Source organism: Pseudorca crassidens, chromosome 16 (assembly GCF_039906515.1).
Source record: "Pseudorca crassidens isolate mPseCra1 chromosome 16, mPseCra1.hap1, whole genome shotgun sequence".
NCBI lineage: Eukaryota > Metazoa > Chordata > Mammalia > Artiodactyla > Delphinidae > Pseudorca > Pseudorca crassidens.
The window spans coordinates 26581514-26603628 of record NC_090311.1 but is presented as its reverse complement, the minus strand read 5'-3'; the positions used below and the strand labels follow the sequence as shown (position 1 = coordinate 26603628).

Below are 22115 nucleotides of genomic sequence, written 5' to 3'. Positions count from 1 at the left end.
TCCCGGAGCAGGGCACGAACCCGTGTCCCCTGCATCGGCAGACGGACTCTCAACCATGCGCCACCTGGGAAGCCCAGGATTTCTTTCTTTTTAAAGGCTGCATAGCAACCCATTATATGTATATATCACATTTTATTTATCCATTCATCTGCTGATGGACATTTCGGTTGCTCCCATCTTTTGACAATTGTGAATAGTGCTGCTATAAACACGGGTATGCAAATTTTTTTTTTAATGGGCAAAAATCTAACAAATCCTTCACCAAAGATATATGGATGGCAAATAAGAATAGGAAAAGATGCTCAACACCATTATTCATCAGGAAAATGCAAATTAAAACCATAATGAGATATCGCTACACACCTGTAAGAAGCCAAAAAAAAAAAAAAATGCCGGCTAGGATATGGAGTGACTACAACTCTTGCATACTGTTTTAAGTAATGTAAAACAGTACATCCACTTTGGAAAACAGTTTGGCGGTTTCTTATAAAGTTCAACGTACACTTACATAATACCCAAAAATCCCATTCATAGTATGTAATCAAGTGAAATGCAAACTTGTGTTCACATAAAACTGTGTACAAAAATGTTTACAGGGGCTTTATTTACAATCACTAAAAACTGGAAACCTCCCAAATGTCCTTCCACTGATAAATGGATAAACCAAGCTGGCATATTCCCACAATGGAATATTATTCCATAATAAAAAGGAGTGAACTACTGATACATGCATCAACATGGATAACTTCAAACAAATTACGATGTATAAGAAGCCAGGCCTGGTGGCGCAGTGGTTAAGAATCCGCCTGCGAATGCAGTGGACACGGGTCCGAGCCCTGGTCCGGGAAGATCCCACATGACGCGGAGCAACTAAGCCCGTGCGCCACAACTACTGAAGCCAGTGCACCACAACTACTGAAGCCTGCGCACCCTAGAGCCTGTGCTCCACAACAAGAGAAGCCACAGCAATGAGAAGCCCACGCACTGCAACAAAGAGCAGCCCCCGCTCACCACAACTAGAGAAAGCCCGCGCGCAGCAACAAAGACCCAAAGCAAATAAAAGTAAAATAATTAATTAATTAATTAATTAAAAAAAAATGAAGTCAGACTCAAAAGACGGTATGATTTCCTCTATATATTTTTTTAGAAAAGGCAAAACCATGCGGACATGGAACAGATCAGTGATTGCTAGGGACTGGGGTGAGTGGAAGAGTTGACCTCACAAGAGCACAAGAGAAGTTTTTGAGATAGTGAAATCCTTCTATATCTTGATTTTCTGTGATAATTACACTTCCATATGCATTTGTTGAAACTCAGAATTGTACATTTAGGGTGAATTTTACCATATATGTAAATTATACCCCAAAAAACTTGACTTAAAACAAATTTTTTTTCCACCGGAAGTTTCCTCATACTTTATACAAAATGGAGAGCACTGAAACATGCCACCTCCTACTATTTGTTGTGTTTCATTTAGTGAAATTCTCACTTTCCTATTTGTACTTTCTTGGTTACCATTTTAATTTCGTTAGCAGATTTGAGCATTCCCAGATGTCCTCTCTTATATTATTGCTGTGGCTACAAGGGTTTATCTCATTTGTGTATATGGCACAATTTAGCAGGTAAGTCAGACGTCTATAAAATATCTCCCCCACTCCAACTCTCTTTCCTTTCCTCACTGAAAGACATCTTTATTCATCTATTAATGGGTGCTAAAGCCTCTGGGGTAGCTCTTCACCCCTGGAAAATCCTACATTCTTGAAAACAAGGACATTGGTAAAACCAGGTACATGCAAACCACACCAGGGTACTCTGAGCACCTTTTGCCAATGGGAAGTTTGCCAGAGGGTTCTCATGGAAGACTTCCTAGCTCCTAAAAAAAAGAGACGTGTGTCTTGATATGACAATGGGAACTTAATATTCTGAGGGGAGCTGACCTGATGCTAAAGCTATTACACTGAGAATAAGAGAGCAGGGAAATAGAAAAAATTCTGTCCTCCTAGGCAATCCTTTTCCACAGTTTGCTTCTACTCTTTCTCCAGGTATTTGCTCCAAATCCCCTCTACCTTTCTCATGATACAGGAGTCGCAAGCAAAATATGAACTTTTCACGAATAGACCTAATGAAAGGGATAAAGTAATAATCGACAGTGACAGAAAGCAGGTCACTGGTTGTCCAGGGATGGGGGGTGAGGGACAGAGGTGGTAAAAGGGACATAAAGGGACACAAGGAAATTTTAGGGAGAGGATGGATATGTACATTATCTTGACTGTAATGACAGCTTCATGTACATATACATATGCTAAAACTTATTAAAAATTGTATACTTTAAAAGAATGCAGTTTGGGACTTCCCTGGCGGTCCAGTGGTTAAGACTCTGCGCTTCCACTGCAGGGGGCGCGGGTTCCATCCCTGGTTAGGGAACTAAGATCCCGTAGGAGGCTGCGTGGCGCGGCCAAAAAATAAATAAATTTTTTTTAAAAAACGGTGCAGTTTATTATATATCAATTACATCCCAATAAAGCTAATAAGTTGGAGGTTTTTAATAGACCACTTTATTGAGTGGCTTTCTGTTTCTGGGCACTATAAACACCTTTCAAACTTAGGTAGGTTTGAGTAGCCTCTTCACTCAAACTTACAGGGATACATGACCTCTTTCAGAAGTAAGTTATACTCATTATGGCTACAGAGTAAATTTTCAGTGAGCCAATTACCAAAAGGTTTGCAAGAAAGATTTTTATCTAATGCCCACTTCCTCTTGTGAGTTATGCTAAAAATACCTAGGTACATTGAAACTCCTTAAAACCCTGTACCTTCTCAAATCACACAATGTTCCCTTGGGATCCAAGCTCTTTTGTTTGCTGCTGTCAACTCCCACCCACTCTCATTCCGATCTCACTGGTATTCACTAAATCCACAAGCCTCCCTATTCTCTCTCTTTCACAAACATCAAGAAAGGGCTTACAGGGATGTTAACCAGCTTTCTACTGAGATGAATTCTGAGTTCCTGAAGGCAAAGAAGTCCACATATACTTTCTTATTGCCTGAGAAAAGGAGACTACACAGTTCTGTGCCAAGCAAGGGCACCAAGCAACTAGAGGAGAATCTTATGTAGTCTTTTCCTCTCATATACCAAAAATCACAGCTGATGGGGAGAGAGGAATAAAAAGAAGACAGCTTACCCATGGAGTAGAGGTTGTCAAAGCTCTGGTGCATGCGGATAATCTCATAGTAGAGTTCATCATAACTACTGGGGGTGGGCAGGAATGTATCGCCATATGTGATAAACATATTAAATAGGTTCACAATCTAAAAAAGAAGCAAAAGCCCATAAACAGGTATCATACTATGAAGACCAGAAGAGTATTATCAGTAGTGTGCTATAGCCAGCTCTTATTGTCCTGCAAGAGTTAATTGTTAAATTTTCAGAAATTTTGTGAGCTGGTTATTAAAGTCATTATTAAAGATTAACTTATATAAACTTGCAATTCAATAAATTATATTAAAATCAAGTTATAAGTACTCAAAACTCACCACTTCCTAATTATTTTCTACTTTTTAGTATTATCAATGCTCTTGAAATTAATTTACACCTCTTGTATCTGTTTGGTGGGAATATCATATAATGGTGTGTTACCATTATCTCATGAAAGACCCCAGGTTCTCCAAAGACATAGGTGAAAGTGGGGAGCACCAGTATAGAGATTCTGATCCAAAGGGAAAATAAAGGCCTGGTTTTCCCTATGACTTAATCCCTAGAATACCAGCTCCTGTCTCAAACCAGCCCACTTCTGCCTTAGGGTACAGCTCATAAAAATAAATATATTTTTTTGCTACTCACCATAAGGGCTAAGGTAAAAATGTTGTGTTTGGCCAGAAGTACGGTCTCATTTGACATAAGGAACTTCAGCAAATTTATCAAGGCTTAAAAAAGAAAAAAAAGAAAAAAAGAGAAGGAAAGGCATCAATAAGGTAATCAAAGCATAATCAATAAAGTTATTAAATGAAAGCAATGAAAGTAAACTAGTTCTACAGAAATCCAAAGAGGGCTAGAATGAGTACATCACAGCTACTAAGGACTTTTTAAAAGCAGGCAAAGTAGGTGTATTTGAAGAAAGCACTGACCTTCCCAAGCACATGTCTGCTCATCTGCCCACAGGTTTTTAAAAATCTACTTTTTGCCACTTCGTAAACAGCAATTGAGGTCAGAAATTTGATTATAAAATGGACATTTTAGTGTTCCAAATTTATTCCTGCATGGTGATTTCCACATCATATTTGCTCAGTTTACTGAGTGTCCCCTTCTCACCCTAGGATGCTAGCATCCCAAGTCACTAAGTTTTAGTTATGTAACTGTTTCAAACATCACTGCTAAGAAGAAAATGTTTTAATTCTAACTGGTCAACAGATGTGCCAGATATACTGTAGAACCTACTGCTTCAGCTCTGTATAAGAATGGAGCTCATGGACCAGAGGGCAGACACCAGAAGCAAGAAGAACTACAATCCTGCGGCCTGTGGAACAAAACCACATTCACAGAAAGACAGACAAGATGAAAAGGCAGAGGGCTATGTACCAGATGAAGGAACAAGATAAACCCCAGAAAAACAACTAAATGAGTGGAGATAGGAAACCTTCCAGAAAAAGAACTAAGAATAATGATAGTGAAGATGATCCAGGACCTTGGAAAGAGAATGGAGGCAAAGACAGAGAAGATGCAAGAAATGTTCAACAAAGACCTAGAAGAATTAAAGAAGAAACACCTAGAAGAATTAAAGAACAAACAAACAGAGATGAACAATATGATAACTGAAATGAAAAATACACTAGAAGGAATCAATAGCAGAATAACTGAGGCAGAAGAACAGATAAGTGACCTGGAAGACAGAATGGTGGAATTCACTGCTGCAGAACAGAATAAAGAAAAAAGAATGAAAAGAAATGAAGACAGCCTAAGAGACCTCTGGGATAACATTAAATGCAACAACATTCACATTATAGGGGTCCCAGAAGGAGAAGAGAGAGAGAAAGGACCTGAGAAAATATTTGAAGAGATTATAGTCGAAAACTTCCCTAACACGGGAAAGGAAATAGCCACCCAAGTCCAGGAAGCACAGAGAGTCCCAGGCAGGATAAACTCAAGGAGAAACACACTGAGACACATAGTAATCAAACTGACAAAAATTAAAGACAAAGAAAAATTACTGAAAGCAACAAGGGAAAAACGACCAATGTCATACAAGGGAACTCCCATAAGGTTAACAGCTGATTTCTCAGCAGAAATTCTACAAGCCAGAAGGGAGTGGCATGATATATTTAAAGTGATGAAAGGGAAGAACCTACAACCAAGAGTACTCTACCCGGCAAGGATCTCATTAAGATTCAATGGAGAAATCAAAAGTTTTACAGACAAGCAAAAGCTAGGAATTCAGCACCACAAAACCAGCTCTACAACAAATGCTAAAGGAACTTCTCTAAGTGGGAAACACAAGAGACGAAAAGGACCTACAAAAACAAACCCATAACAATTAAGAAAATGGTCTTAGGAACATACGTATCGATAATTGCCTTAAACGTGAATGGATTAAATGCTCCAACCAAAACACAGAGGCTCGCTGAATGGATACAAAAACAAGACACATATATAAGCTGTCTACAAGAGACCCACTTCAGACCTAGGGACACATAGAATGAAAGTGAGAGGATGGAAAAAGATATTCCATGCAAATGGAAATCAGAAGAAAGCTGGAGTAGCAATACTCATATCAGATAAAATAGACTTTAAAATAAAGAATGTTACAAGAGACAAGGAAGGATACTACATAATGATCAAGGGATCAATCCAAGAAGAAGATATAACAATTATAAATATATATGCACCCAACATAGGAGCACCTTAATACATAAGGCAACTGCTAACAGCTATAAAAGAGGAAATCGACAGTAACACAATAATAGTGGGGGACTTTAACACCTTATTTACACCAATGGACAGATCATCCAGACAGAAAATTAATAAGGAAACACAAGCTGTAAATGACACAAGAGACCAGATTAACTTAATTGATATTTATAGGACATTCCATACAAAAACAGCAGATTACACTTTCTTCTCAAGTGCACATGGAACATTCTCCAGGATAGATCACATCTTGGGTCACAAATCAAGCCTCAGTAAATTTAAGAATATTGAAATCATATCAAACATCTTTTCTGACTACAACGCTAGATTAGAAATCAATTACAGGGGGGAAAAAAAGCATAAAAAACACAAACACATGGAGGCTAAACAATACGTTACTAAATAACCAAGAGATCACTGAAAAAAATCAAAGAGAAAATCAAAAAATACCTAGAGACAAATGACAACAAAAACACGATGATCCAAAACCTATGGGATGCAGCAAAAGCAGTTCTAAGAGGGAAATTTATAGCAATACAATTCTACCTCAAGAAATAAGAAAAGTCTCAAATAAACAATCTAAACTTACACCTAAAGGGACTAGAGAAAGAAGAACAAACAAAACCCAAAGTTAACAGAAGGAAAGAAATCATAAAGATCAGAGCAGAAATAAATGAAATAGAAACAAAGAAAACAATAACAAAGATCAATAAAACTAAAAGCTGGTTCTTTGAGAAGATAAAAAAAAACTGATAAACCATTAGCCAGACTCATCAAGAAAAAGAGGGAGAGGACTCATCAAGAAAAAGAGGGAGAGGACTCAAATCAATAAAATTAGAAATGGGGCTTCCCTGGTGGCGCAGTGGTTGAGAGTCCGCCTGCTGATGCAGGGGACACGGGTTTGTGCCCTGGTCCCGGAAGATCCCACATGCTGCAGAGCGGCTGGGCCCGTGAGCCATGGCCGCTGAGCCTGCGCGTCTGGAGCCTGTGCTCCGCAACAGGAGAGGCCACAACAGTGAGAGGTCCGTGTATCGCAAAAAAAAATAAAATAAAAAATAAATAAAATTAGAAATGAAAAAGGAGAAGCTACAACAGACACCGCAGAAATACAAAGCATCCTAAGCGACTACTACAAGCAACTCTGTGCCAATAAAATGGACAACCTGGAAGAAATGGACAAATTTTTAGAAAGGTATAAGCTTCCAAGACTGAACCAGGAAGAAACAGAAAACATGAACAGACCAATCACAAGTAATGAAATTGGAAACTGTAATTTAAAATCTTCCAATAAACAAAAGTCCAGGACCAGATGGCTTCACAGGTGAATTCTATCAAATATTTAGAGAAGAGCTAACACCCATCCTTCTCAAACTCTTCCGAAAAACTGCAGAGGAAGGAACACTCCCAAACTCATTCTATGAGGCCACCATCACCCTGATACCAAAACCAGACCGAGATACTACAAAAAAAAGAAAATTACAGACCAATATCACTGAAGAATATAGATGCAAAAATCCTCAGCAAAATACTAGCAAACAGAATCCAACAACACATTAAAAGGATCATATACCATGATCAAGTGGGATTTATCCCAGGGATGCAAGGATTCGTCAATATATGCAAATCAATCAATGTGATACACCATATTAACAAACTGAAGAAGAAAAACCATATGATCATCTCAATAGATTCAGAAAAAGCTTTTAACAAAATTCAACACTGATTTATGATAAAAACTCTCCAGAAAGTGGACATAGAGGGAAACTACCTCAACATAATAAAGGCCATATATGACAAACCCGTAGCAAACATCATTCTCAATGGTGAAAAACTGAAAACATTTCCTCTAAAATCAGGAACAAGACAAGGGTGCCCACTCTCACCACTATTATTCAACATAGTTTTGGAAGATCTAGCCACTGCAATCAAAGAAGAAAAAGAAATAAAAGGAATACAAATTGGAAAAGAAGAAGTAAAAGTGTCACTGTTTGCAGATGACATGATACTATACATAGAGAAATCTAAAGAGGCCACCAGAAAACTACTAGAGCTAATCAATGAATTTGGTAAAGTTGCAGGATACAAAATTAATGCACAGAAATCTCTTGCATTCCTATACACTAATGATGAAGAATCTGAAAGAGAAATTAAGGAAACACTCCCGTTTACCACTGCAATAAAAAGAATAAAATACCTAGGAATAAAAAAAAAAAAGAATGGAGCTCATGAAGGGAAAAAAAGCCCTTAACTGTACTAAATATTTAAACAAAAGCACAGCTTGCTCTGTCCTCTCTCGACTGTGACAACGTTTACTGAAAAGGTCCCCTTTTTGCCTTGTAATCTTTAATGAGGGGAGACAGTGCTAAAACCCAAGCGATCTCAGTCATGAGACTGACTGCCAAGTCCCTAGGTTAACAGTGCAGCCTAAAGACAGTTTTGCAAATAAACATTAAGCATAAAATAATTTATCAGTTGCCTTATACTCTCTCAACTAAGACTATAAAATAAATTCTGCTTCTCTGCCCATCATGACTACTGCCCCTGTACCTATTTCCCCTGTTTGATGGGGAACTATAAAGAAGGGGTTCAGCAGCTACAAGTATTTGATGTTCCTTTTGTCTTCTCCCCCTCAACCCTTCCTACTTCCACAGACACACAAAAAAAGGCTTGACCTCTCCTTTTCTAAGACCATATCTGCTTCTTTGCCAGCAAAGAAGTCCATTCTCCCATGCTGTCTGAGCTTTGTGTGAAGTTTACTACTCTTAGAAAAGAGATATGAGCTTTGATTTGAAACAGCAGGGAATGATGAGTAGAAGTAAGTCTCTCCAGACACTTGCTGCCTGCCACACAACACCCCTCACTCTCAATCCTCTAAAAGCACAGGTACAGTAAAGAAACAGCAGGCAAAAGTACAATAGCTTGTCTATATTCTGTTTCTAAAGCCTGGACCTTCCCTTCAAATACCAAAAAAAAAAAAAAGAAGGCTTGCTAGGGATGAAGGAGATAGGTATCCTCATTTATGAACTCTTCACCCTGACTCAAGTTCTCTGAGGTTTCATAATGGAAAGGCAAATGATAGGCAGCTGGCCCTTTTGATGTTGTCTGTTAACAAGTGATCTATTGGACTGGACCCCAGAAAAGCTCCATGGGAGCCCATTCTGGATCACACAACCTGCTTAGCTCCTACTAGGAGCCCAGAAAATGAAGGGGACTGGCTAAAATCCATATAAAAATGACTAACCCAAGGGAATTCCCTGGTGGAGTGGTTAGGACTCAGCGCTTTCACTGCCATGGCCTGGGTTCACTCTCTGGTCGGGGAACTAAGATCCTGCAAGCCAGGCAGCACGGCAGCAGGGGGGAAAAAAAAACAAGCACTCACCCAGCCCAAACCTCTCTCCTTAATGAGTAGGGGCTGCCCAGTCCACCCCCTAACCCCAGAGCTTAGAAAAGCCCTATTAATGGATAAATCACCTGACAATAAACTCCTTAAACTCACCAGAGACAAGAGAAAAGGATGGGTAACACACGTGGCACTCTACAAAACATAATGGCTAGATAGAGACAAAGCTGCTTTTGCACATATCCAATCAAGGAGGGCTTTTGTCCCAGGCACACACAGCACAAAGATGCAGCCTCAGAAGTGGTTATGTGGTAATTAAGGGGTAGAAAACCTGGAGAAAAGGAAGTGAGAGCAATGATTTATTGCTCCTCTGCTAGACTACAGCTAGTCTTGATCTCTGGGATTCAGAGTCAGGGATGACAACGTGATAAATATGAGGGGAGGAAGAGCAATTCTGGCACAGGCCAAGAGGTGGCCTGTGTCCCAATTGCCACAGATGTCAGCAGAGCCAAACAGTATTGAGAAGGAGAGTCCAGCACTTCAATACTCTTGAGAGTCAGTGTCAGGGGAAACATGCATTCTGCCCCTGATAATTCAGGTCAGAACCCCTACCCTCTTAAAAAAGCCAGGGTTTTCTTACCTGGAAGTTATCATTCTCTAGAGGGAATTTAATAGGCAGCTAAAATGAACAAAGCAACCTTAAAATTGGCTCCCACAAGCCTCTGACATCAGGGACCACGATTCCTCTTCAAGAAGGAATGTCCCAAATATCTCATAAAATAATGCTTTTTTCCTTCAACATCTGACTTTGCACTCATTCTATCAACTACTCAGTGTTCTATACACATCACTACACACACATTGTCTTCTATCCTCTGACCCGACGTGAAGGGAGTTCAAAGTCTGTGAGGCTTTGACATAGCTGATTTTAGACTTTTAGAGCTAGAAAGGACCTTAGAGGTCATTTAATCCAACTCCCTCACTTTTTGGATTCGAAAACAACCCCCCACCACCATGCCAACTAGTTAGTGACTAGGCAGGGACTAGATCCTGGTCTCCTGGTTAGTGTGCTTTCTACCATTCCATTAACATAAGATTAAACAAATAAAGGTGCTAGATGCAGTCAAATGTTAAAGGGAAGGAAGCTTACGTATAAATGGTGTGCTTAGACTTCCTGACTATACTGTTACCAACACTTCTCTAGACTGGTTTATATAACTTTCTCCACCTACTGGCTGCTCCAAGGTTATTTTCATGTATTTGATCCCCTCCTTTTCTTGGTCTTCAACTACTTATTAGAGTAAAGATGTTTAACACCTCATTATTACCTTTCTTCTACTCACTCTCAACACTAAAACACACCCAGTAGCTTTTCTCAGCATAAACTGCCTCAGCAGGCCCTCTACATCAGCTCTTATCTCCCTCCTTTAAATCTCACCTTTCACACACCTCTATCTCCCTTTCTGTTTCTGCTTCCTCTCTAGTATCTTTAAAAAATAATAATAAATGTCAACTAAAACTGTTCCTATTTCCCTCACTCAGGGTTGCCTCCTTCAAAATAATGTACTGAAGATGGAATATGATCAGATCTGGACTTCAAATGGAGACAAGATCTCCCTTCTTTATGCAAAATCAGAACTGAAACAAACAAACAAAAAACATGAGTATAAACAATTAATATCCAGGCTTATTCATAAGCTATTATGGTATAGTGCTATGAACAAGGTTTAACTGCAGGCCAGAGAATAGCCTTGGGCCAGGGGCAGGTTCAAGGACAGCAGAGATCTGGTACTCGGTGCCAACACACAAGTAGCACAGAGCTCATGTTGGCTGACTCCTGGCTCACCACTCTCCACACACACACATTTTTAGAAAACTGCCCTTGATCCACTTGTCCACTTGGTGCCATCTGGGCACATAACCAACCAAACTGTCACAGAAGTAACAGTACATAGAGGGAAGAGTTAAGATAACTACAAAAGATAAGGGGTTGGTTGTATAAACGTAGTATTGTTAATTAGTCATATGTCTATAAGAGTTTGGTATCAAGTACAATACATGTTGTAGTCATTGTGAAGATAAGAGGGGCAGGGTATGCTTTTTTTTTCTTTTTAATTTAACCCTTCGGTTTACCATGTTTCTAATTTTTAAATAATAGTTTTAAAAGGAAGCAGGGGAGAAGGGACTAACACAAGCTCTTCCTCACCAAAGACATGATCCTTAGTCTGAGAGATTTCCAAAGAAAAAGGGCCTATGTTATAGAAACCCATTACTGTGTAAACAGTTTTGCCCATTAGGTGAGCAATGGCTACTCATCCACAAAACAGAATGGCACAGGGACTTCCCTGGTGGTGCAGTGGTTAAGAATCTGCCTGCCAATGCAGGGAACACGGATTCGAGCCCTGGTCCGGGAAGATCCCACATGCCGCGGAGCAACTAAGCCCGTGCGCCACAACTACTGAGCCTGCACTCTGGAGCCCTCGAGCCACAACTACTGAACCCGTGCACCACAACTACTGAAGCCCACGTGCCTAGAGCCCGTGCTCAGCAACAAGAGAAGCCACCGCAATGAGCAGCCTATACACCGCAACAAAGAGTAGTCCCTGTCCGCCACAACTAGAGAAAGCCCACACGCAGCAACAAAGACCCAATGCAGCCAAAAATGAATTAATTAATTAATTAAAAAAAAAAAAACAGAATGGCACAGCTTACTGCAGAATCTTTTCAGATGACAAGCTTGGTGGTTGAGACCTTCCAGGTCTTAACAGACAATTCTCATTGGCCCCCATCCTTCATAGTCCCAGGAGTAGGCTGTCCCAAAACACCAATGCCAGATAGATATATCATATAGAGAAATGCATCACATCTTTCTGCTGAATGACAACAACTACAAGTCAATAACTGTGTCAGAAGCTCACACAAAGTACAGCGGTCCCTCGGTATCCACAGCGGGGATGGGGGGATGGGAAGGGGGATAGGGGGATGGGGCGTGGAGATTGTTTCCAGGACCCTCCACAGATACCAAACTCCATAGATGCTCAAGTCCTTTATATAAAATGATGTAGGCTTCCCTGGTGGCACAGTGGTTGAGAGTCCGCCTGCCGATGTAGGGGACACGAGTTCGTGTCCCGGTCCGGGAGGATCCCACATGCCACGGAGCAGCTGGGCCCGTGAGCCATGGCCGCTGAGCCTGCGCGTCCGGAGCCTGTGCTCCGCAACGGGAGAGGCCACAACAGTGAGAGGTCCACGTATCGCAAAAAAATAAATAAATAAATAAAATGATGTAGTATTTGCAGTGTAACCTACACACATCTTCCTGTATAATTTAAATCATCTCTATAGATTACTTATAATATCTAATATAATGTAAATGCTATGTAAATAGTTGCCAGCATGCAGCAAATTCAAGTTTTGCTTTTTGGAACTTTCTGAAATTTTCTTTTCAAATATTTTTGATCCATGGTTGGTTGAATCTGTGGATGCAGATATGGAGAGACAACTGTATCTCAAACCTTCCTCTTTTCTACTGTGCTCCACCTGACACCTTAAAAAGAGACACTTAACTACAGAAATCACCTCCCCCAAACTGTATTCTCATCTCTTTTCAAAGGGAGAAACACAAAAGTCATAAATGGCAAGGGAGGTAACATTTATTAGGTGTCTGCTACATGCTAGGCATCATGTAAAGCACTTAAAGTACATCACTCTCACTGAATCCTATTAATTATCCAATGAAGTAGGTATTAGTGGTCCCAATTAACAGATAACCAAACTGAAATTCAGAAAGATTAAATAAGTTACCCAAAGCCACATACTAGTTGATTACATTAAGGGCAACATACCAAGAAGAAGGTCCATGAACTCCCCCTGCTGAGGTCTATGAAACTGTACTGGTTCCTCCTAAACTTCAATTAAAAAAAACTCTTGTTGGGACTTCCCTGGTGGAGCAGTGGTAAGGAATCCACCTTACAATGCAGGGGACTCGGGTTCAATCCCTGATCAGGGAACTACGATCCCACATGCCGCAGGGGCAACTAAGCCCGCACGCCACAACTACTGAGCTGGCGCACCACAACTACAGAGCCCACTCGCCCTGGAGCCCTCGCGTCACAGCTAGAGAAGGAAAAACCCGCACGCCACAACTAGAGAAAAGCCCATGCGTTGCAACGAAAAGATCCCGCATGCCTCAACGAAGATCTGACGTGCCTCAACGAAGATCTGACGTGCCACAGCTAAGACCTGACGGAGCCATAAATAATAAGTAAATAAATAATAAATCTTTAAAAACAAACATTTGTAGAGTGTGCGGGAGCAAGCTATCTAGGGCCAATACCTATATTTACCACCCAAAACCATAACTTTAGTCAGAACTCCACTTAATCAGCCCCTCACACATCCAAGTGACCAAAAGAAAAATCATGTAAGTTCAAGTCCATCTCTCTTGTAAGCGTCTCAGGATTTCACTCCACTGACCTAAGACACTTTAACCTGCACATTCTCAAAAACAAGAGGTTGAAAGCAAGGACTCAAGTATTCGTGCATCAGTATTCATAACAGCATTATTCACAATAGCCAAAAGGTGGAAGCAATACAAGAATCGTTGACACATGAATAGATAAACAAAATGTGGTATATACATACATTCGAATATTATTCAGCCTGAAAAAGGAAATTCTGACACATGCTACTACATGGATGAAACATGAAGACATTATGCTAAGTGAAAAATGTCAGTCACAAAAGGACAAATACTGTATAATTCGATTTATATGCAGAGCCTAGAGAAATCAAATTCATAGAGACAGGAAGTAGATTGGTGGTTGCCAGGGGTGTGGAGAGGGGGGAAGGCAGACTTATTGTTTAATGGATACAGTTTCAGTTTAAGAAAATTTTTAAAATTGTGGAGGTGGAAGGTAGAGATGGTTGCACAGCAATGTGAATATACTTAATGCCAATGAACTGTACACTTAAAATGGTAAATTTTATGTATGTTTTACCAATTAACTAACAAGAGGCCAATGTTTTTCTTTCCACAGACACTAGCATGAGCCCTGCAAACACTCCATCCCAACTTTCTGTAACCTCAGTGTAACTGATGAGCTGAAATCTACATCATGGTACACAATACTGAGTATAGGGCTAAACATACAAAGGTGTTTCCTTTTTGATGGGGAAGAGAAAAGGATCCAAATATACTCAATCAACAGAGAGCCACAGATCTTGAGCAGGAATGCAAATTGAAAATGCACACTGGACAGCCTTCAAGACAATACTATGGCAGTCCTCAGAATAATAATCAGTTTATAATCAAAGCTAACAATGTACCGAAGTACAGTTGACTCTTGAACAACATGGGTTTGAACTGCATGGGTCCACTTATATTTGGATTTTTAAAAATAAATGTGTACTATGGTACTTCATGATCCGTGGTTGGTGAATCCACAGATGTGAGACCGTGGATAGGGAGGGCAGACTGTTAAAGTTATAGGTGGATTTTTGACAGGGCTGGAGGGAGTAGTGGGCGGTGTTAGCACCCCAAACCTTCAACTTGTTTAAGGGTCAACTATACTAAAAATATTCTAGGGAATCCTTAGGGATCCTGGGTTTGCCTCCTAATCTTTTCTATTTCTACTAAATGAGGATCCAGAGACCTGGCTCCAAATACTCTTAACCTGCACTGAGTGAAAAACAGAGAAGTTGTGTCAGTGAAACATTTGAAGTATTACATTACACATTCAATAAGTTTAAGCTGTAGGGAAGTGGGTGCTCCATACACACTTGTTTCTTCATTGGAAAGTCTTTTCCACCAGGCACTTTGAAATTTTAGTGTCTGGGTTTGCTTTCAGGAACTACAAATTGGCTGCAACTGCTGCCTCTTTTTTTCCCCTAATTAATTAATTTATTTATTTATGGCTGCATTGGGTCTTCGTTGTTGGGTCTTAGTTGCTGCACACAGGCTTTCTCGACTTGCGGCGAGCAGGGTACCCCCTCTCAACCGCTACTCTTCGTTGCGGTGCGCGGGCTTCTCATTGCAGTGGCTTCTCTTGTTGCAGAGCTTGGGCTCTAGGCGCACAGGCCTCAGAAGTTGTGGCACGCAGGCTCAGCAGTTGTGGCTCACGGGCTCTAGAGCACAGGCTCAATAGTTGTGGTGCATGGGCTTAGTTCCTCTGCGGCGTGTGGGATCTTCCTGGACCTGGGCTCAAATCCGTGTCCCCTGCATTGGCAGGCAGATTCTCAACCACTGTGCCACCAGGGAAGTCCCCAGCTGTCTTTTGACTCTGTACTAGAGGCAAGTGTCAGGCTCTTACTTAGCTCTGGCGCTAGTTTCTTTCCTTGGAGAATCTTGTGCATCAAATATGGCAGCAGTGTACAGACGTTCTGACTTTTCTGTATGCAGACTCAAGTGGAATAAAGCAGAGTGTGCAGGTTCTGGGAAGCTGCGCCAGGAATGAGTACCTTGATGGTTCCCTGAGTCCCAAGTGAATTCCCAGAGGCAAAAGCAGCCAATCTGTTTCTCAAATGAGAAGAGCTCAGTACCACCCACCTGAGAATCCTGCTGTCTTACACTGGGCCCTCTCACTCCACAAGGAACCTTGTTCACAGAACTGTTCCTAGCATTAATGTACCCCACACAATGAGGACTTTCCCAGACTTTTTCCTATCCTGCTTTGAATTCAAGGGGAGGAAAAGAAGGTAGCAAGTAGTAAGCAGCAAACCATGTTGCCGTGTAGGAGAGTGGAATGAATAATGGATATGGGAACTTCTCCAGAACTAAAACCTGTCCCAGACATTGAAGTAAACCAGGTGCAGAGAGGAACAAGCCAACCACAGGAAGATACAATTAAGTGGTAGCTCAGCGCCTGTCTCAGAGAAGCAGAGGGGAGGTTTAATTACAAAACCAAGTGAATGACATTTAAATAAGATTAAAAACAGGAAGGAGACACAGAGCCTCCAGCAGGGAACAAATAAATGTCTCCAAAGAATCGGGTCAGAGAGAGCTGTCTGTTTGAACAGCTTTTACATGCTATGAAGAGAAAGAGATAGAAAGCAAAGACAGGACTCAACTAGGCCCTATTTTGTGGCCTGGCATGGAGCTAGGATGAGATGCCACAGATCCCAGGTCAAAACCCGATCATTAGGGGATATGGATAATTTCACAGTGACTGACAGAAGAGAAATATTTAGCTCCTCACTTGCTTAGGAGAGAGGTAGAAGAACTCAAATGACAGGCTAGAAATAGCACTAGTGTAACAAGTCAATGCCTCCAAAACCCCAGAGGCACTATAAACTCTAGCCAATTCTAGCATCTCTGGACAAAATCACCAATTACTCAGGGACATTGCCAGCAATCAGCAGGCTCATTGTCGGTCAGCCAAGTGGCACAGGAAAGACTCAGAAACCAACACTTACCAGCAGAATAATTTAAAAATACACTAGGTGGCTTCTCAGAATACAGGCAACTGTCTGGCTGCAAACCCAAGCACCTCACTGAAACAGAGACCAATGAATCAAACAAGAAAATGAAATGGCTTTGGCTGTATGCTATGAGCCTCTCCAGGTGAACAGAGCACAAAAGTTAGTATACCCAGTGGGAGGTTTCTGGGAAGGTGGCAAAGCATGAAACACCAGGAATCTCTCTTCCCACCTAGGCAATAACTGCACTGGCAGAATCTGTCTGATGTAACTATTTTAGAACTCTGACCTCTGATGAAGGTTTGCAACTTCCAGAGGAAAACTTGGATGGTAAATTTGGTTCATTTTGGTCAATTTCAACTCTTAGTACATTAGCAGCTACCTATCACCCAATCCCAGGCCTGTGGTAAGCAGCTGTGCACCTGTTTCTGAAGCAGCTTGCACACAGCTTACAGGAGATAGGGTGGGCAAAAAGGGCCCTGTCTTCCAAATACTGGGGATCTGTGCTATGATCACTGATTGCTGCTTCTAATCACAGAGGTGCAGACAAAGAGGTGGGCAGCCATTTTTGTTGCACCTCCCCTCATTGTTGCAAGCCCTTCCCCCTCCTGATAAGTGACTTCCAGATTTAAGGGGCTAGTGCCCCTTTTTCCCCACCTTCATTTTTTGCTTTTCCCCTTTCAGGAGCCAGACATTAAAAACTAGAATATTCGACACAAATGAACCTATCTAAGAAACAGAAACAGACTCACAGACCTAGAGAACAGATTTGTGGTTGCCAAGGCGGGGGCGGAGGGAGTAAGGGAGGGACAGATTGGGAGTTTGGGGTTAGCAGATGCAAACTATGATATATAGAATGGATAAACAACAAGGTCCTACTGTATAGCACAGGGAACTATATTCGATATCCTGTGATAAACCATAATGGAAAAAAATATACATATGTATAACTGAATCACTTTGCTGTACAGCAGAAACTAACACAACATTGTAAATCAACTATACCTCAATTTTAAAAAAAAAGGTAAATACTAGGATAATATAAACATTAACCAAGAAGGCATTCAGAAGTAAAAAAAACTAGGACATTCAGAAACAACTGCATATTCAGGGAAAATTAGAGAGTGACTGCACATGCCCAAGAAAAGGCTCAGAAGAGACCTAAGAAAACATTAAGTTTACACCTCAGGCTGATCCTCAGCACAGAGACAGCCTACAATTGAAAACAAAACAACAGGGAATTCGCTGGTGGTCCAGTGGTTAGGACTCCGCGCTTTCACTGCCAAGGGCTTGGGTTCAATCCCTGGTCAGGAAACTAAGATCCCACAAGCCGCGCAGTGCAGCAAAAAATAATTATAATAACAAAAAAATAGCTAAATCTGCAGGAAGGGGGAGAATCTGATTTCTTGAACCTTGAGGACATTATAAGTAAAATAAGCCAGTCACAAAAAGGCAAATACTGTATGATTCCACTTACATGGATTACTTAGAGTAGTCAAAATCATAAAGACAGAATAGTTTCAGTTTTACAAGATGAAAAGATTTATGGGGAACGATGGTGGTGATGGCTGCATTACAGTGTGAATGTATTTAATACCATTGAACATACACTTATAAACGGTTAAGATGGTAAATTTTATGTTATGTGTATTTTAGCACAATAATAAGTTAGTACGTCAACAAACTGCACTGTCTAAAGGCTCCACACCCCTTGAGATGAACTGGAAAAAAGAACAAATCCTTTCTTTAAATGGAAGTTAGGTTCTGTCTTACCATTTTCCTTGCTGTTAAAGTGTATCTGCTAAAAGAGAAAATAAAATTCTCAACTATCTCCAATTCCCCCTTTACTTGGGGACACTGCAATCCTTAGAATTACCACCCACCCTCTTTACCATGAAAATGAGTTTTTATGTGAAAGTTCCCATATGGAACTTAGACTCAGAAATGCAAGATCCCATACACCTCATTCCTGTGCAGCTGCCTCTAACGAAGCATGCTCAGAAGCTACTGGCTTCTTCTAGGGCCCTATACCACCTGCTTATTTTTTCCAACATTGCCCAATTGAAAGGTAGTCAAAAATCACCCTTGAAGAAATCCAGTAGTCAATGAGACCATGTCTCAGTGGAGCCATCTGATGTAGAACCAAGAACTTTAATTTCTTGGTTAAACCAAGAAAGTGGTTTTAGGGAAAACCACTAACAGACTTGTCCTGCTCACTTGAGATCCAGGGAACGATACCTTATGAAACCAAATGATACTTTCCTATACAACCAGTACAGACAGAGCAACAAAAGTACAACTATTCTTTCCTCTGCCTCTTTCAGTTGACAAGATGCTAATGGGCCTATGAGAGGTGACATTTCTCTGGATAGGAAGTGCCTTCATGTGCAGAGAAAAGAACAGAGATTTCTCACTCTTTTAAGGGGCTTTTAGGTGGGAATCTTTTTCTCCCTCTAACAAGCTAAACTTGTTGGAAATTCTTATCTTTTGCTTTTGCCAAGTTTCTAAGAGAAAGATTCAAAATAGTATAAATTTTGGATTTAGCCAAATGTGATGATTTGAAGGAAAAAATGGTTTCCTGGCATTCTTTTTCAATCCTGGGGCTTTGTACGCTGCTATACAGAATCTTTATAACAAAATTATGAAAAGAGAGAAATACCTTCTAATGACCCTATATTAGAACATTCTAATTTTGAGAGGAACTGATTATCCACAGAAGAAAGAAGTCTCCATGTTTTTGCACATGGAAGCTAGAGCAGTCTTAATTAGGCACACCAAGCCTAGAATACATCTTGTAACATATTCCCCCAAATCAGAGAAAATTTGGGGGAAATAGGAAGAACAATTTAAAAAGCAATTTTAAGAACAAAATAGCAATAACAGCTGCCAAAATTCCTCTTCCCATATACTCTGTTTACTGCCATGTTCTTTCCCACCTGGATACCCTCTTCAAAACTAAAAGAAACAATATTATAGAGTTATATAAGATATCACCATTGGAGGAAGCTGGATGAAGGGTACAAGAACTCTCTGTACTATTTTTGCAACTTCCTGTGAGTCTATAATTATATCAAAATAAAAAGTTTAAAAAAGTAACTAAACTAAAAGAAGCAGACAATTAAAAACTCAAAGGATAGTCTCCCCAAATCAGGAGGGGTTGGCAATCTGTCAAAGCTATACCTATTCAAGAACTGCCAAAGAAATCTACAGCTCAGGTTAGTCTTTCTCTTGATAATTTTCAATCCTGTATAAAAACAACTACAGTATAACAAGCTCCCAATGAAAGGTTCTCAATTCCCAGTCTCAAGGTGTACCTAACCATGAAATCATAGGCTTCTGTCAGTGATGAGAGTGCCAGCTGGATCCAGAAAGTTGTGACACCCTCTGGGTTTTCTATTTTTCCCAGTAGGTATCTGAAAGGTCAGGCCATGTACAGTTTCTCTCTTTTTCACAAAGCTGTGAATGCTTTGGATGCTGTTTAGCACAGTAAAGCTGAACAGATTGTTTTGGGGGCTTTGGGGGCCCCTCTTTCTGCAGGGAGGCAAATGTTGCCTAGTGGTCTGCTTCTGAGCTTAGGAGTCAGAAACTCGAAGTTCTAATCATGACTCTGTTTAGTGTCTTGTTCCATGATCCTTAGCAAGTCACTTATCCTTCTATACATTCTCCAACAAATGGTGATAAAAATAATGACTTATCACCCAGGGATGCAGCAGAGGGAAAGGGTAAGGACTGTGAGCCATAGATAAATTGTCAAATATAAAACGCCAATATAAACCTGCCTTTAAATCAACCCATGTTTTCAGACTGTGGAAAGCTACACTATTTAAATGCAGGCTGCCTCCCCAATGCCCCTTCTGCCTGCAGTGGAAGTAAAATAAGCTGACTCCATGAAGTTCTGTTCAAGTATTTCCCTCTCTAACAACTACATGCTTCCCTCTAAACATTCTGCTCATTGCTTGGTTAATGGCTTAGAAACCATCTAAGTTTCCATTTTCACTTGGTTAAAAGCAATCCATCTATCTGTAGGTAAGGAAGAAAGAGACAAAGGAAAGAGAAATTATCACTGCTCCCTTTTACAACAACAACTCAAATAAAAAGGTGGGAAGGGGCTTCCCTGGTGGCGCAGTGGTTGAGAGTCCACCTGCCAGTGCAGGGTACATGGGTTCGTGCCCCAGTCCGGGAAGATCCCACATGCTTCAGAGCGGCTGGGCCCGTGAGCCATGGCCGCTGGGCCTGCATGTCCGGAGCCTGTGCTCCGCAACGGGAGAGGCCACAACAGTGAGAGGCCCGCGTACCGCAAAAAAAAAAAAAAACCCACAAAAGGTGGGAAGAAGTGAGAGAGTAGCACTGACATATACACACTACCAAATGTAAGATAGATAGCTAGTGGGAAGCAGCTGCATAGCACAGGGAGATCAGCTCTGTGCTTTGTGACCACCTAGAGGGGTGAAATAGGGAGGGTGGGAGGGAGATGCAAGGGGAGGAGATATGGGGATATATGTATACATAGAGCTGATTCACTTCGTTATACAGCAGAAACTGACATAACATTGTAAAGCAATTATACTCCAATAAAGATGTTAAAAAGAAAGAAAAAGATACATGACAACAAATATCCTAATTTTTTTTTGAGGTCCAAACACAACATTGTGCTGCTTTAAGAGAATGCTGATTCATCATTAATGGAAATTCTACATACCCATGCATCCATTCATTTATTCATTCAAATGTCTTCTGAGCCCCTATTACAAGCCAAGTAGTGTGCTAGGAATAAAACAATGATTAAAACACAGGCCCTGCCCTCCAGGAATTTTTTTTAAGAGGAAAGATAGATATTTAAGCAAATCATTGTACAGACATATGCAAACCTAGCAAAACAATGTGATATGCTCAAATAGAAGCCCAAAGTTCTGCAGGAATGTATAGGAAACACACATAGTGTGTTTGTTTCCTGTGTAGGAAACAAAACATAGTGACTAACAAGGTCTTTAGCCTCCAGAAGTTGAGAGAAAATACTAAGCTAAAGTTCCCAGGAGGAATGCAGCACAGTCAGTAAATAAAGAAAAACTATTTAACCAAGTACTAAGATGTTCTGTGAAAACAGAATTGGGAGGCCATGGAACCTAAAATTAAGACAGGATTCTTAACATGGGAACATGGATGGGCTTCAGAAGAAGGTCCATGAACTCTCTGAAATTATATGCAAAATATGTATGTGCAAATGGACATTTTTCTGGATGCAAAGATCATATCTTTCATTATATTCTCCAAGGTAAAGAACTATTTCACTAGGATCTTACCCTAAAACTCAGTTATCTGACTCAACTCTCCTGTCTTATCAGAGGAGAGTTTTAAAACCTAACCTTTTACTCAAAATAGGAGATCTGGGTAGCCTAGAGGTCAGAGAAGAGCTTTTGAACTTCCCTTAACTTGGTGGAAAATAGTGACTGCTGAAAATAG

The 22115-nt window shown here is 40.6% G+C and overlaps 1 protein-coding gene across 9 annotated transcripts in view; it reads right to left on the bottom strand.

Moving 5' to 3' along the window:
• The window catches only part of ARMH3 (armadillo like helical domain containing 3), a 173601-nt gene that overhangs the window by 83528 nt on the left and 67958 nt on the right, over window positions 1–22115 (bottom strand). For all 9 annotated transcript variants that reach the window (XM_067709617.1, XM_067709614.1, XM_067709616.1 and 6 more), the window contains 2 exons: window positions 3842–3924; window positions 3183–3309 (listed from right to left, as the gene is read on the bottom strand). In XM_067709617.1, the coding sequence (XP_067565718.1) occupies window positions 3183–3309; window positions 3842–3924 (210 nt within the window). The remainder of the gene's footprint in view (window positions 1–3182; window positions 3310–3841; window positions 3925–22115) is intronic.